At 41.8% G+C, this 13,995-nt stretch overlaps 1 protein-coding gene across 1 annotated transcript; it reads right to left on the bottom strand.

Annotated features, from left to right (window-relative positions):
- Positions 1–7,310: 7,310 nt before the first annotated feature.
- Positions 7,311–11,387, bottom strand: LOC129728583 (uncharacterized protein K02A2.6-like). Its single transcript, XM_055687029.1, has 4 exons — positions 8,735–11,387; positions 8,423–8,681; positions 8,071–8,377; positions 7,311–7,817 (listed from the first exon to the last, which is right to left on the bottom strand). Exons 1-4 carry the CDS (start codon positions 11,385–11,387, stop codon positions 7,311–7,313), a joined length of 3,726 nt encoding a protein of 1,241 aa, XP_055543004.1.
- Between the last annotated feature and the right edge of the window lie 2,608 nt (positions 11,388–13,995).

The raw sequence follows: 13,995 nt of genomic DNA, 5'->3' as shown, positions 1-13,995 counted from the left end.
AAATCTGTGCTTATTCGTACTTTTTCATTGCTTGCAGCATGAGGCCTGGCATTAACATTGAGTGAAATCAGTGAGGCTTTAATAATTAAAATTTAAAAAATTTAGGCGAATTTTTGGCACTTGACAAATGAAAAGACCACGTGGTTAAAGTCGCATTCACATTCGCCGCCAAGTCACATTCGTAATGAGTTTCTCTTTCATCGATTAACCGGCAGAAATATTGCGGGAATTATATCGTTCATACGGAAACCTCAACTGGTACTTCTTCATTGTCGATTGCTAACAATTGGTCGGTGTGCAGCCAAACTGAACCAGGCGCCGAAAACATTCTTTCGAGTAATCGGCTTTCAAAGTTTCCCCACCCCATATTTTTACTGTAAGCTGCTACAGAGAGTTGTTGTTATAATATCAATCTGAACTGTTCGAATGATTTAGTTTTACCTTTCTCCTAGAAAGGTATAGCAATCACTGGCAAAACCGAAGGTATAAACGTGCTCCAAAGGGCCGAATGGCATATATCACTCGACTCAGTTCGACGAGCTGAGCATTTTCTGTATGTGTGTGTATGCAACTTTTCAATCTCACTCGATTTTCTCAGAGATGGCTGGGCCGATTTTCATAAATTTATTCTCAAATGCAAGGTTGCCCTATAAAACCCTATTAAATTTTATTGTAATCGGATTTTTGGTTTGTACGTATTTATCAAAATGTGAAAATCACGAAACTTCATTATCTCAGAAACTACACAACCGGTTTGAACAATACTGATATCAGATGAACGGTAGTTAAGGGTTAACTGATGAATTATAATGATTGAACACGGTTAGAAAGTTGTGAAAAAAGTCATAGGGTGAGGTGGGGCAAGATGGGTCACGGGACAAGATGGGTCAGTGCCGTTTTTCAGCCTGAAACAGTGTCGCGTTTTTAGTGCGAAAATAAAACCTTCTTCACACTCCTGCCGGAGCACGAGTAGCATGCTATGTTTTTCAAATCATATTCGCACACTTTGGTATAGCTCCTGATAGCTCACGGCTCCAGCCGGAGCGCGACTAGCAAAAGCAACCATCCGGTTACTCTTTTATATTCAACACTCCGACGTGATATTTATCACGCTGGAGTGCACCTATATGAGCGAACACCAGGAGTGAGTCGATTGCTATGATTAAATTTGGGCGCAAATGTAATGAACCACATGTTTAATACAATGCACCTATGTTATCATACGATAGTTTGCGCCAAATGCCGCGTATAAGGTATCTCTTTTGCAATGAAAGGTCGGTCTTTTGCTTAGAAAAAATCGAAAGTCCCCAGTTTTTTTTAACTACAGTTATGTTAATGACAAATCAAACAAAGTCTGATATGCATGTTAGAAACAGTTTGATGAAGTGAGAGGAATGAAAAACAAGTTTTGTTTTAAAATTTTACTAGACTACTTGAAAACGGTTTTTAGGGTAAGTGCCCAAAAACTCCGGCAGCGGTTTCTCCGTCAGGTTGTTTACAGCATTGTAATGCAAAACCTGCCAAAAAGCGACCGCTATCGATCTAGTGCGATTCCTTACCAGATAGAAAATCGTATCACCTCGGCAGCGGTGACAGTGTTCGCATTAGAATGCTATAGGAAACCTGACTGAGAAACCGCAGCCGGAATAGCTTCCTCCACACAGTACCAAAAAATGAAATTTATAACTAATACAAATGCATTGGACTAATACAAAAACAGTTTCTAGCACATAGAGTGAAAAACATATGCAATTTCACACCGTCAATAATGCACAATACGTAATCGTTTAAAACCATGTAAACTTGTACGTTAAGTGATATAAACTTAAAACTTTGAATAAAAATGCATGCATGCAAATTAACAAAAGATTCATTTACATTGCATGTGAATATTATGCCACACGTAATATTACATGGTTTTTAAAGCTCCATTTATGTGCATTTTAACAAATGTAATTTTTTTTACCGTGCATACCATACATGAATTTTTCAAACAAATAGAGTTGTGATTGTTTATATTAATAGCAAATTTCAGAAAATATTCTCCACGTTTTTGCATAGTGTACTATTTTTGATGTAAATACAATCAGAAATGTTCTTAGAAAACAGCATAATCGTTTGCGAGGTTTTTCAAGAAAACATTTTATTTATTTCATTTGTTGCTGCATACGACTTTTTACATGCTTTTCGTTTTGCAACTGATCTTAGGGTACGATACTGGCCTAACTACCCTGCAATCGCCTCGTGAACTAAACAGTTGAATGCTAAATCTGTGGCTAATAAACAAAAATACTTTAAATATTCTAAAAGGCAAAATAGTTAGCTTGATTGGTGTGATGTTTGCGGCAAAGCTGTAGATGGTAGTTCTATTTAAAAAATTGATAGAATATCTCGAAAAACTTATTTTTTAAATTCTAAGTTGCCAAATGTTACAACGTTGATTATTTAAACACGGAAGAAGTTAAAATTTAGGAAGATTTTTTTTTCGAAACCAGAACGATTTGTTTGATTTGTGCGATGTTTTCGGCAAAGTTCTTGGCAGTAGTTGAGTATTAAAAATATTCTAAATTAAACATTTCAAAGTGCTGATTTTCGAAAAATATTATATTTTTTAAAAACTGCATAATGTAAACTAAACATTGATGATCATGGAGAAATAAAAACTAAAAATTCTTAACAAAAAATCCTAATAAAAAGGATTTGGGAAAATTTCAGGAAACATTTATTTTCTTGAAAAATTTAAAAGTAATTTGTAAATTTGTTTCCTTTCAACGGTTCCTGCAAGACATGTTTGTGCAGTAAAAGACTTTCAATTTGAAAAATAATAATTTAGGATCTTTTTTCTGATTTCCAGGTTATTTTTTTAAGTTTCGAAATCACTTATTTTGAAATGTTAGTCCCCAATATCATTTTTTCATCAGCTTGATCATTTTGAGCGCTGGATGCAAACAAGTTGAAGATGTTGGCAGATGATCAGAGAGATGCAACTTTGATGGACTAGCAAATCAAGATGCTGAAAAAGTTGTGAAATCACTTCTGAAAAGTTGCTTATTAAACGGTGCTTATATCATATTTTAAGAAGACAGATAGACAAACATAATGAATGCACAAAATAGCTAACACGATTATTGACTGCTTAATGGAAGATTTGCAAATTTGAGAAAATCACAAAACTTATATTTAACCTGTCTACCCTGGAAAGGCAAAAGTTGCATTTTATGTAACTAATCAACTGTTTGTGTAGAATGTCCCGAGCAAGTTCGGTAGAAATGATATGCGCTATTACTTCCAATTTAAGGATAAAAAATTGACGTTCAACCGTCGATAGAACATAACCTAGTTACCGTTTTTGACAATCGGGAATTTTTGCAATCATGCGGGAAAAAGTCGGGAAAAATGCGGGAACTCGAAAATGTAAAATGAGTGGCCACCCTGGGATTTACTTGGATGATCGATTTCAATTTAATATTTGTTTATCTACATGTAGTTCATTGGAATGGACTGAATCATTGCTACAATGTGTGCGGCCACTTGTTGCGTCGGAAAAGAACACATACTGAAGTGGGAGGACATTCAAAATATTAGTCAGTTTAATTAAAATGCACATGTCGAACTTAATGATATAGTTGGAAATAATTCGTTATATTTTTTAAATAAAACTTCTGGATTGTGAAAATTAACTGAATTGACTTTTCCTAAACAAATGAGAGAAAAATGTTGCAATTGTAAAATTTTGCAAACATAAAAACAGCAACATTTTATGTTTTTCATCAATGGATCTTCCACAACGTCTGCCAGATAAACATAAAGCCAAAATATGACTTAAGCCATTTTGAAACGATTACCGAATGCATATTCAGTAAATTAAACAGTTATTACTTGTTTTTACCTAAATTATTTATTATAACCGAAGAAGATGTTCATCGTGAAAGTACGGCAAAATTTGAAGTTTTTCTGTTTCGCCACCCGCGAGTTTTCAACTATTTATTATAGTTCAACCTACAACAAGCAAGCAAGCTGCTACAGAAAATTTTAGACATGATATCGGTAAGAATATGCTAGATAGATTATTACTAGTCCTATCCACTGGGGCTAAGGACCCAATTAAAAAAAGCGCTTGGTTCGGTCTGATCGAACGCCGACCATATATCTATATATACTATCATACTGCCCATAATCGCATATTTGTAACATTTACAAAATTGGTTGTTCGAGCAAATCGCACTTTCATATTTTGACCCTTAATGCATTGTTCCTAATATATTCTTGCAAATAGACACTTTAACTATGCTTAGTATCATGAAGAAAGCACTACTTTACACTATGTATACATTGAATATTACTTTTGAAGTCAAATTGGTTGAAATTTTTGCAATGATACATTTATGCCGTCACTTTCAAGCTACTTTTGGAATATATCACAGGGAAAAAGAAGTTTTTCATGTATTCAACAAGCATGAGCTGAGCATCAGAAACAGATCACCGGTGGTTGGTTACCAAACCAGGATAACTTCCGAGTTCCAAAGGATGCAGAAGTGGATTTGGATGGAAACTTTTTTGACAAAAAAGTTGAAAATGTTAAGCAGTGTGACAATTATGCGGTTATTTACGCTATGTGACAAAACAACTTGATATTTTTTACGACTTTTTACAAACGAACATAAGCATATTTTTCAAAAAAATGTAAAATGTCGAATGTTACAATTATGCGATTACAGGCAGCATACATACTGCCGCTCATAGCAAGTCCGTCCCATTTGCGTTTTGGTGCAGACGAGAAAACAGCAATTGAAAATCGTAACGCTTTGGGTGAAATTTGGCACTCAAATGCTTTTTTAATCAAGACCATCAACAGAATTTAGTACTGTAATGACAATCTAACACTTTTACATCATAAAACTTGTATAAACACCGAAATTTGACTAAAATTTGTTGAAAATCATAAGCTGGGACTCACATGCGATTACTTTTACGGTACGTAGCCAGAATGATAGCAAGTCAGTCCCATAGCCGGCTACGACCGGTGATGAAAAACAAACTACTGCAAATCAATGGCGGTGCTATAGCTTGCGTTTGGAATGAATCCATCGCTGGTCAATTCATAAATGACCTTCTCTCGTGCCTTATTAAACAAGTTTTTTGTGAGTAGCATAACATAATGTACCAACTGCGCCGCTCAGAATAAAATTGGATTTTGTTTTTACATTTGATACTACTGATAAATTCGAAATCAGTGTAGGTAACTTATTCTAAATTTTCCTGAGAGCGGTCACACGTTCGTGACGGCGGACAGCTTCGACGTAGCAGTGTAAGCAAATATGAAAGAACAAATATAGCTTAGGAAAATGTTTGCTCCGTTAAAAAACAGTAAGTAGCGTACCGAAGTATTTGATATGACTGACAAATTCTTCAAAACGAAATTCACGACAATAATGTTACAATTCTGGCCCACGTCTTTACATAAAATACGGATAAAATACGAAAAGTAGTATTTACTCAAGAATGCTTTAACTAACAATACAGTGACACACCTGAAGCGTTCATTGTCAACAACCAACAGCTGAAAAAAGCTACTGGTGGAAACTTTGTCTTGAAGAAAACATTGTACTATCAGCTAGAGCCACACGATGTAGAACGTGTAAAATTCAATCAAACCTCCTATCGAATATCACTTGGTACATCCAATTCTAAACCTGAAGACCATAAGTTGTGGTAAATATCACATTTTTCATAATCATAATTGGCTGTGGGGTTAAATTGCGAAGATTTTTGCGATGGGACCGACTTGCGATCACTTTTGCTATGGGACAAACCGACTTGCTATTTTTTTCATAGTTCCTCAGAACGAAGTATTCAAAAATATTTGTTCTATCGAAAGTAGACATAAAAAGGAATTGATTCCATAAATAAACTCAAAATTGACAAAAAATGCAATTGGGACGGACTTGCCATGAGCGGCAGCATATCAATTGATAAAAAATCATTGATATTCTGTTGGTCATTCTCATAATATCATGCTGCCCAAGTGAACTTGATATTTCTGCTGGTTCAATCTCAACACAGCCATACCCGAATCAGCGCAAAAGAGAGCAAGAAATATATTAGAGTTAGGAGTGACGTTCATTAAGCAGGCAGTATATGAAGTAGAGAGAACGAAAAATTAAGCGAACTGGAAATATGATACAGATTTGGAAAAATATAATCTGTATCATATTTCCAGTTCGCTTAATTTTCGTTCTCTCTACTTCGGGAAAAAGCTGTTGTTAAAAATAGAAATTCAGTTCGAAAAAAAAATTAGGAGTGACGCTAAAAAAATCATTGTAACATAGCTCATTTGTATTGAACCTTGCATCGTATTTGGCCGATTCTGGTGTTGCATCATTCTGGCGTAATGTCAGTAGTATGATATTGACTTTTCGCAGCTCTGAGTATAGTATTTCAACGTAAAAATCATCTTTGCATGTTAGTTAGTAAGCCTTCAAATGCTCTAAGACTGACTTATTTTGACTCGTATTTAGGGTTTGCAATCCCGGGAACGATTTCCCGGGAGATAGCTTTTCCCGGATCCCGGGAACAAATATATTGATTCCCGGGATTCCCGAGTTTCGCGAAAAGTTTTTTTTGAACCGTGGTACCCCGGGAATGATACTCGAAAGGCTCTTTACATTGGAGTAAATAAACGGTCCCGATTACAACTAATTAAAAGCTATTTCATTCACGACACGTTAAAACGGTACAACAAACTGTAATGGCCAGACAACATTCTACATTTATGCGCATTTACAGCATCGCACATGACAGCTATGCTGCCGTGGCGAGCCCTGCGACTATGCGCTGCGTCAGTTGAACGAGAAAATATGCGCAGCGCAACAGGGTTGTCCACAACATCTCCCCTCTTAATAGAGGTGGTACGGGTCGAACCTTAGCGGCGGTCTTCGAAACCTTGAAGAGCGCCTAGGGAGATCTGCCACCGGCTCCACTTCGATAGCAGACTCAAACTCACTTGATGTTGTTGATGACGATGAGCCAGATGGGACAACGGCCGAGAACTCGTGGCGTGGCGTAGACGTAGCACGAATCGGACCAGAACCTTGCACGGTTCCTTCTGAACTATACAATGGTACTGATGGAGGTGAAGGCGATCGGTGCGACGGCATGGGGGTAACCGGCGTCAGGGTCGGCGTACCTGGCGATAGTCTTGGAAGATCCCAAGCATCCAACAGTATGTCGAGCGGTAGTGAATGCTGATTCGAGGCAGCTTGCTCAGCGGATTGCTTTGATGTGGTGGTAGCAGCAGAGCGACTCCGAAGTTAGTTGACATGAGAGCGTAGCATTCGTCGATCTTCGACCCACACGTTGTACATCACGTTTCCTATCTTCTCGATGACGACACCGGGGGCCCATTTCCAACCATTCTGACCATAGAGTTTGGCATATACGGGGTCCTTTTTGCCGAAGGTCCTTGGTTCCTTGCGGTCGTCGTTCGTTGGCACCGGAGCACGTATCGGCGGTGGACGCAGAAGCTCGAGGCACGTCCGGATTTTGCGACCAAACATGACCTCGGATGGTGACTTCTGATCAGACAGGGCCCGGTTGGGCGAGCTTTGGTAGGTTAGCAGGAAGATGTCCAGTGCTTCTTGGATGGATCCTCTCCCCTCTCTGATTTTCTTGACGGCCCGTTTGAAGGTGCCTACATATCGCTCCGCTTGGCCATTCGATTGCGGATGAAACGGGGCTGTCGTGACGTGCTCGATGCCGTTGGAAGCGCAGAAATAGGCGAATAATTGCGCTGGTGAACTGAGTACCGTTGTCGCTGACTAGAGTTTCCGGCATACCTAGCCGAGCGAATAAACCACGCAGGATGTTACAGGTCACAGCAGTGGTGATGCGGGTCGTTTGAATGATCTCAGGCCACTTGGAAAACGAATCGATAGCGAGTAGGTGATAGTCGCCTTCGACTGGACCGGTAAAGTCGATGTGGACGCGTTGCCACGGAGCGGTCGGTTTGGGCCACGGTACCGGTGGAGAGTGAGGAGGTGATCGAGCTACGGACGCACACTACTGGCATGCCTCAACGAAGCTGGTAATGTCGGTATCCATACAGGGCCAGTAGACATAGCTTCGAGCGATGGCCTTCATACGCTGTATGCCGGGATGGCCACGATGAAGCTGTTCAAGGCACCGCTTCCGATGAAGCGACGGGATAACAAGTCGTTCGGCAAATAAGATGCACCCATCCACCACAGAGAGCGATTCTTGGCGAGATTGGAACTGACGAAGCTCAGACCCCTCGAGCTGCGACTGGGGCCAGCCTTTCTGGACGTAGCGGTGAACTTGGCGGAGCAGTGGATCTGCCTGGGTGCTTTGCGCAACGATTCTGAAATTGAGAGGCAACACTTTAACCGTATTAGATACTACCGACCTAAGATCTTCTTCCACAACGAGGCTCGCGATGACGTAGTCCTCTTCAGACTTGACGTGTTGATTGATAAGGCGGGAGAGCACGTCCGCGTTACCGAACTTCTCGGTGGAAACGTACTCAATCTCGAAGTCGTAGAGCAACAAGGTGAGGGCAAAGCGTTGCAGACGATTAGCGGTGTATACAGGAATCCCCTTCTTGGAACCGAAAATGCGTAGCAGTGGGCTATTCGGAAGTGCCTTCCGAATAGCATCTTGTGAAACTTCGTGACGGCGAAGATGATGGCCAAACCTTCACGATCGGGCTGGCTATAACCTTGTTCTGCCTTCGTGAGTGCCCGAGATGCGTGTTGAACGACCTTGATGGTGCCATCAGGGAACCTGTGGCTAATGGTAGCCCCGAGACCAACGGAAGTAGCGTCAGCAGCCACGATGATCTCCCGCCTTGGATCGTAGTGCGTGAGGAGAAGATCCGACGAGAGAATCCGTTTAAATTGATCGAACGAGCTTTGGCACTCCGAACTCCAGTGAAACTTCACATCCGGCTTAAGAAGGTTGTCGAGCGGGTAGCGTAGCATGCGCATGTTGGGGACGAACTTGCCATAATAGTTTATGGCTCCCAGAAAAGAGCGCACACCGGATACATCGGTTGGAGGAGGCAGCCTTGAAATCGCCTCGATTTTGGCCGGATCCGGGCGTAGCCCACGACAATCCACGATGTGCCCCAAGTATCGGATTTGCTGCTTGCGAAACGTACACTTCTCGACTCGGAGTGTGAATCCGAATTCTTTTATACGCTGTAGAACCTTCCGTAGGTTGTGTTCGTGCTCCTCCTCCGTTTCGCCGCCGACGATGACGTCATCGAGGTAGCCAGAAGTGCCCTTCAGTCCGGCTAGCATTGCGTCGATGAGCTGTTGGAACGCACCAGGCGCAATCTTCACCCCTGGAGGTAGGCGGTTGTAGAGGTAGAGGCCACGATGTGTGTTGATTGTCAGCAAACTACGGTACTGCTCGTCGACTTCCACCTGCAAAAAAGCATCGGACAAATCTATCTGGCTAAAGATCCTACAGTTTGCCAGCTTGGCGAAGATGTCGTACGGAAGTGGAAGTGGATACTGCTGCGGTTGGAGAGCTGCATTCAGACCCGTTGAGTAGTCTCCGCAAATCCTGATGGAGCCATTGGCTTTGCGGACAACAACGATCGGGGCGGCCCAATCGGAATAATCCGGAGTGATGACGTCCAACTTCTCCAACCGGTCAAGCTCTTGGTCTACGGCTTCATGCATCGCATATGCTACTGGACGCTTCGGGCAGAAGACGGGTCGAACGTGTTCTTTGAGCTCCAACTTCACTTTCGTTTTGGTGCACAAGCCGAGATTCTCGCGAGAAACTTCCGGAAATGACGATTTGAGTGCACTCGTCGACGTAGGCGAATCTGTCACAAGGCAGCAGAAGGTATCAATCGGGACCGACCAGAGATTGAAGCGATCTACCAAATCGGAACCGAGTAACTGAAGTTGATTTTGGGTGACACGAATGAGCGCTTGCAGCGTGGTGTCTCCGATAGTGACGTCGTACTGAAATTCTCCGTCGATCGCAAGAATGCTACCAGATGCCGTTTTCACTTTCACTGTTGCCGACGATAACGCAGGACTACCGATTTTCCGCCAAATCTCCCTGTTGATGACGGTGATGTCAGAGGCGGTGTCAAGTTGCAGGCGGATATCCGTTCCGAAAAGTCCAACGGTAACGAATTTGCGTCGCTGCTCCACACTACACACGTCGACGGCCACCACCTTCGTAGACACTGGTTGTCTCTTGCGTCTGCTTCCAGCTTTTCGGAACTTGGCACTTTGACAGTATCCTTCACGGTGTCCGGTTTGGCTACAGTCAACGCATTTATGATTTTTGTAGCTGCAATCCCTAACGTAGTGGAATCCACCACAGAACCAACAAGGTGAATTTGGTTTTTTGCCAGTGTCACTGGAAGGACGCTTCGGTGACTGTCGATCACGCTTATCATGCCGCCTTCCACCAAACTTGCGAATCGCTTGCACTTGGTTATACGTTGTCGGAGATTCGATCATCGCACTGTCGTGTTTGAGGTTGTCGAGGCGCTGACATTTTTCCGAAAGCTGCTCCAATGTCACGTCGTTTCGCTCTTCAATTTTCGTGAGAAGGCGCGTGCGAATCTCGACGCCGTTCTCCGATTTCAAACCATAGACGTAGACCAAGCACTTGAATTGCTCTTCGGAGAGCTTGCCAAGCTCAAACTCCACGCAAGCTTTATTTACTCGGCAAGCGAAAGCCACATGGTCTTCTACAGGATTCTTCGCAATCTGCAGGCATCGGTAACGACGGCTAATTACCGATTCTTTAGCTCCGAACAGGCTCTTGAGCTTAGCCACCGTTTCGGCAAACGTGAAATTTTTCGGCAACTTTGGTAAAATGTAACTCACATACCTCTCATGTTCAGATGCACACAATTTCCGCAGTAAAAGGCGGACTTTTGCTTCGTCGTCCAGCTTAGCAGCATCCTTCTCGAAGAGATCATCGTATCTCGAGTACCACGCAGCAAACGTCACGTTGGAGTCGGCTTCGAAACGGAATTCCTTGATATTGCTGGTCAGAGAGTCAAGGATGAGTTCCGTGTTGGGTGGTACTTGCACTTTGATGGACGAAGCGAAGGATTGAAAAAGACGTTCTTGCCTTTCATCGTTCCTCTGCTGTTGCTGAGTGAATTGCTGCTGCTGCTGGGCAAATTGGACCAACATGTCATGATGCTGCTGCATCATGGTCAACATTTGCACGAACATGTCGTTATTGACCTGGGCTTGCGGTTGGTGGGGCGGGTTGGACGCAAATTGCTGCTGCTGGGCCGTAGAAACTGGAATGAATGGCGGCTGCTGCTGCTGGTGCACGTGATTTCCCGCGGCGCCGGCACCATTTTGTCCATTGTTACTCGCCATCGCGCTTTCACTCCACTTTCTTTTCTTCCGCGCGGGAGGAAAAATATTGGCTGTTTTCTTTCGACGAAAAACAACCCTCACTCGCGATTACTCGTCGCCACTTTTGAACCGTGGTGCCCCGGGAATGATACTCGAAAGGCTCTTTACATCGGAGTAAATAAACGGTCCCGATTACAACTAATTAAAAGCTATTTTATCCACGACACGTTAAAACGGTACAACAAACTGTAATGGCCGGACAACATTCTACATTTATGCGCATTTACAGCATCGCACATGACAGCTATGGCGAGCCCTGCGACTTTGCGCTGCGTCGGTTGAACGAGAAAATATGCGCAGCGCAACAGGGTTGTCCACAACAGTTTTGTATGATTCACTATAGTTTCTTATGCAATATTGCAATAAAATTAAATACGTCAAACTGGTGCAACCTGAAATAAATCATTTTATAAAACTTAAAGTCAGTATAGTTTTTCAACGTAAAAATCATCTTTGCATGTTAATTAGTAAGCCTTCAAATGCTCTAAGACTGACTTATTTTGACTCGCATTGAACAGATTATTTAGTATTCTATCGTTTCCTTCCGGTTTGTCTCGGTCACAGAAAACCACCGAACGGCGAAATAACGAAATAACGTAGTTAGTTAACCAAAATTCTTCCGCGAAATCTCACGTAATCAGTAATGATATGAACTCCAAAAGGGTTTGAAATGTTGTTCTGTCAATGAAAACTAGATTTAAAACGCTGTTTATTTAAAAAAATCACAATAGCATAGCAAATATATTTAAATATTTTTTTTCTTTTTTTTTTTTCTGGCAACCATGCTTGAGAAAAGACGTAGCGAATAGTTGTCCTCGAATATAACAAATATAGTGTATTGAAACTATCTCGACGGATACCGTGTAGTACTTACTAGCAAGATTCAACAGTCGGTTTGCCCGGGACGCGTTTTCAAAAGTGCTTGTTAAAAATTTTGCGCATATTTCGCAGTTATTCCGTTAGCCATAGCTGGTTTATTATTGTGCTATCGCTGAATCATCGCCTATTGTGCGGCCGTGCTTCAAGTCAGCTCTCTATCTCTACCCACAATAATGTCTGTTGATGAGCGCAATGCAAAACGTCTTAGGAGCAATACTGTGTCGGCCAATAGTACGAACAATCCGACTGGAGTAACATTGGACGATGTAATTAATTTGCTGGCCCGACGGTTCGATGAAACCAACGTCAAAATTGATGTGATGAAGACGGAACTAAATGACAAACTCGATAAGATGAAAGAAGACCTTCAAATGCAGATCGACTCCGTTAAACAAGATGTGCAAGAATTTAAAGCTGCTTGTACTGCTGAACTGGACACCTTTAGTGATAAAATTGAAAATATTGACGCTCGTGTTGCGTTGGCTGCCGAAAGTGTCTGTCGCCTTGAAAACCGATCGGAGCTTATCGCAGTTGGCATACCCTTTCTAGCCAGTGAGGATCTACAAGCACAACTTAAGTCTATGGCCAAAGCGATCGGGTTCGATGAAAATAAATTGTCTCATGTGAACTGCAAGCGGCTTCGTTCTAAGCCTCTGTCGGATGGTGATGCTTGCTTCATAGTTATGCAATTTTTGATGCCTAGTTTACGGGACGAGTTCTACGCTAAATACCACTTAAAACGAGATTTGTGCTTAAGACATATTGGAATAAACTCCGATAGACGAATTTACATAAACGAGAACCTCACAAGCCATGCAAGATTAATCAAACGGACTGCCCTGAGGATGCGTAAGGAGAAGAAGTTGGCGTTGGTGTCTACAAAGCTGGGTGTTGTTTACTTGAAGAAATCTGTGAATGGACCATCGCTTGCAGTAACATCCGTCGAACAGTTAGCTCAGATCTGACTATACACTTTTTTGTTATGTGTAATTAATGATTAATAAACAAGTAGTATTTTGTACGAAGACTATATAGTGTCAAAAAATAATTATAATGTGTGATATATTGATAACTAGAATAAAGCTGCCTTTTAAACTACGTTGCCTTCGCACAAAATGCAATGACTGATAGTGTTTCATCCACACTTCCACGCTGCTTAATACCGAAGATTTTTATGCAAACTGTTTTAACTATCGACAAATTCAACGTGTGCCATGCGAATGTACAAAGCTTGTGTGCACGCAACTGTAGTAAATTAGAAGAAATAAGGTGTATGCTGAATGACTCAAAAGTGACTGTGGCTTGTTTTACTGAGTCCTGGTTAAGTGATTCAGTTACGGATAAAGCAATAGCGATACCAGGCTACCGTGTAGTGAGAAACGATCGACTTTATAAGAGAGGAGGCGGCATTGTTATGTATGTGAAAGATAGTGTACGTTATAGGGTTTTGTATTCATCCCGCGTAACGGAAAACTCAAGTTTAATAACGGAGTGCTTAGCTCTTGAAATTAGCGTTGGAAGCGATTCGATTCTTCTAATTGCTGTGTACAATCCACCGAACACTGATTTATCTGAGTTTGTGCAGATTGAGCTTTCGGACTTGTTGCTAGCGTATGAAAACATTATACTAGTGGGAGACGTCAACACCGACATGCTACGAAAAAGTGATAAACGAGATACCTTAGAACAC

This window comes from Wyeomyia smithii, chromosome 3, assembly GCF_029784165.1.
Source record: "Wyeomyia smithii strain HCP4-BCI-WySm-NY-G18 chromosome 3, ASM2978416v1, whole genome shotgun sequence".
Classification (NCBI taxonomy): Eukaryota; Metazoa; Arthropoda; class Insecta; order Diptera; family Culicidae; genus Wyeomyia; species Wyeomyia smithii.
The sequence above is the reverse complement of the archived record's forward strand: the minus strand, read 5'-3'. Positions and strand labels throughout refer to the sequence as shown.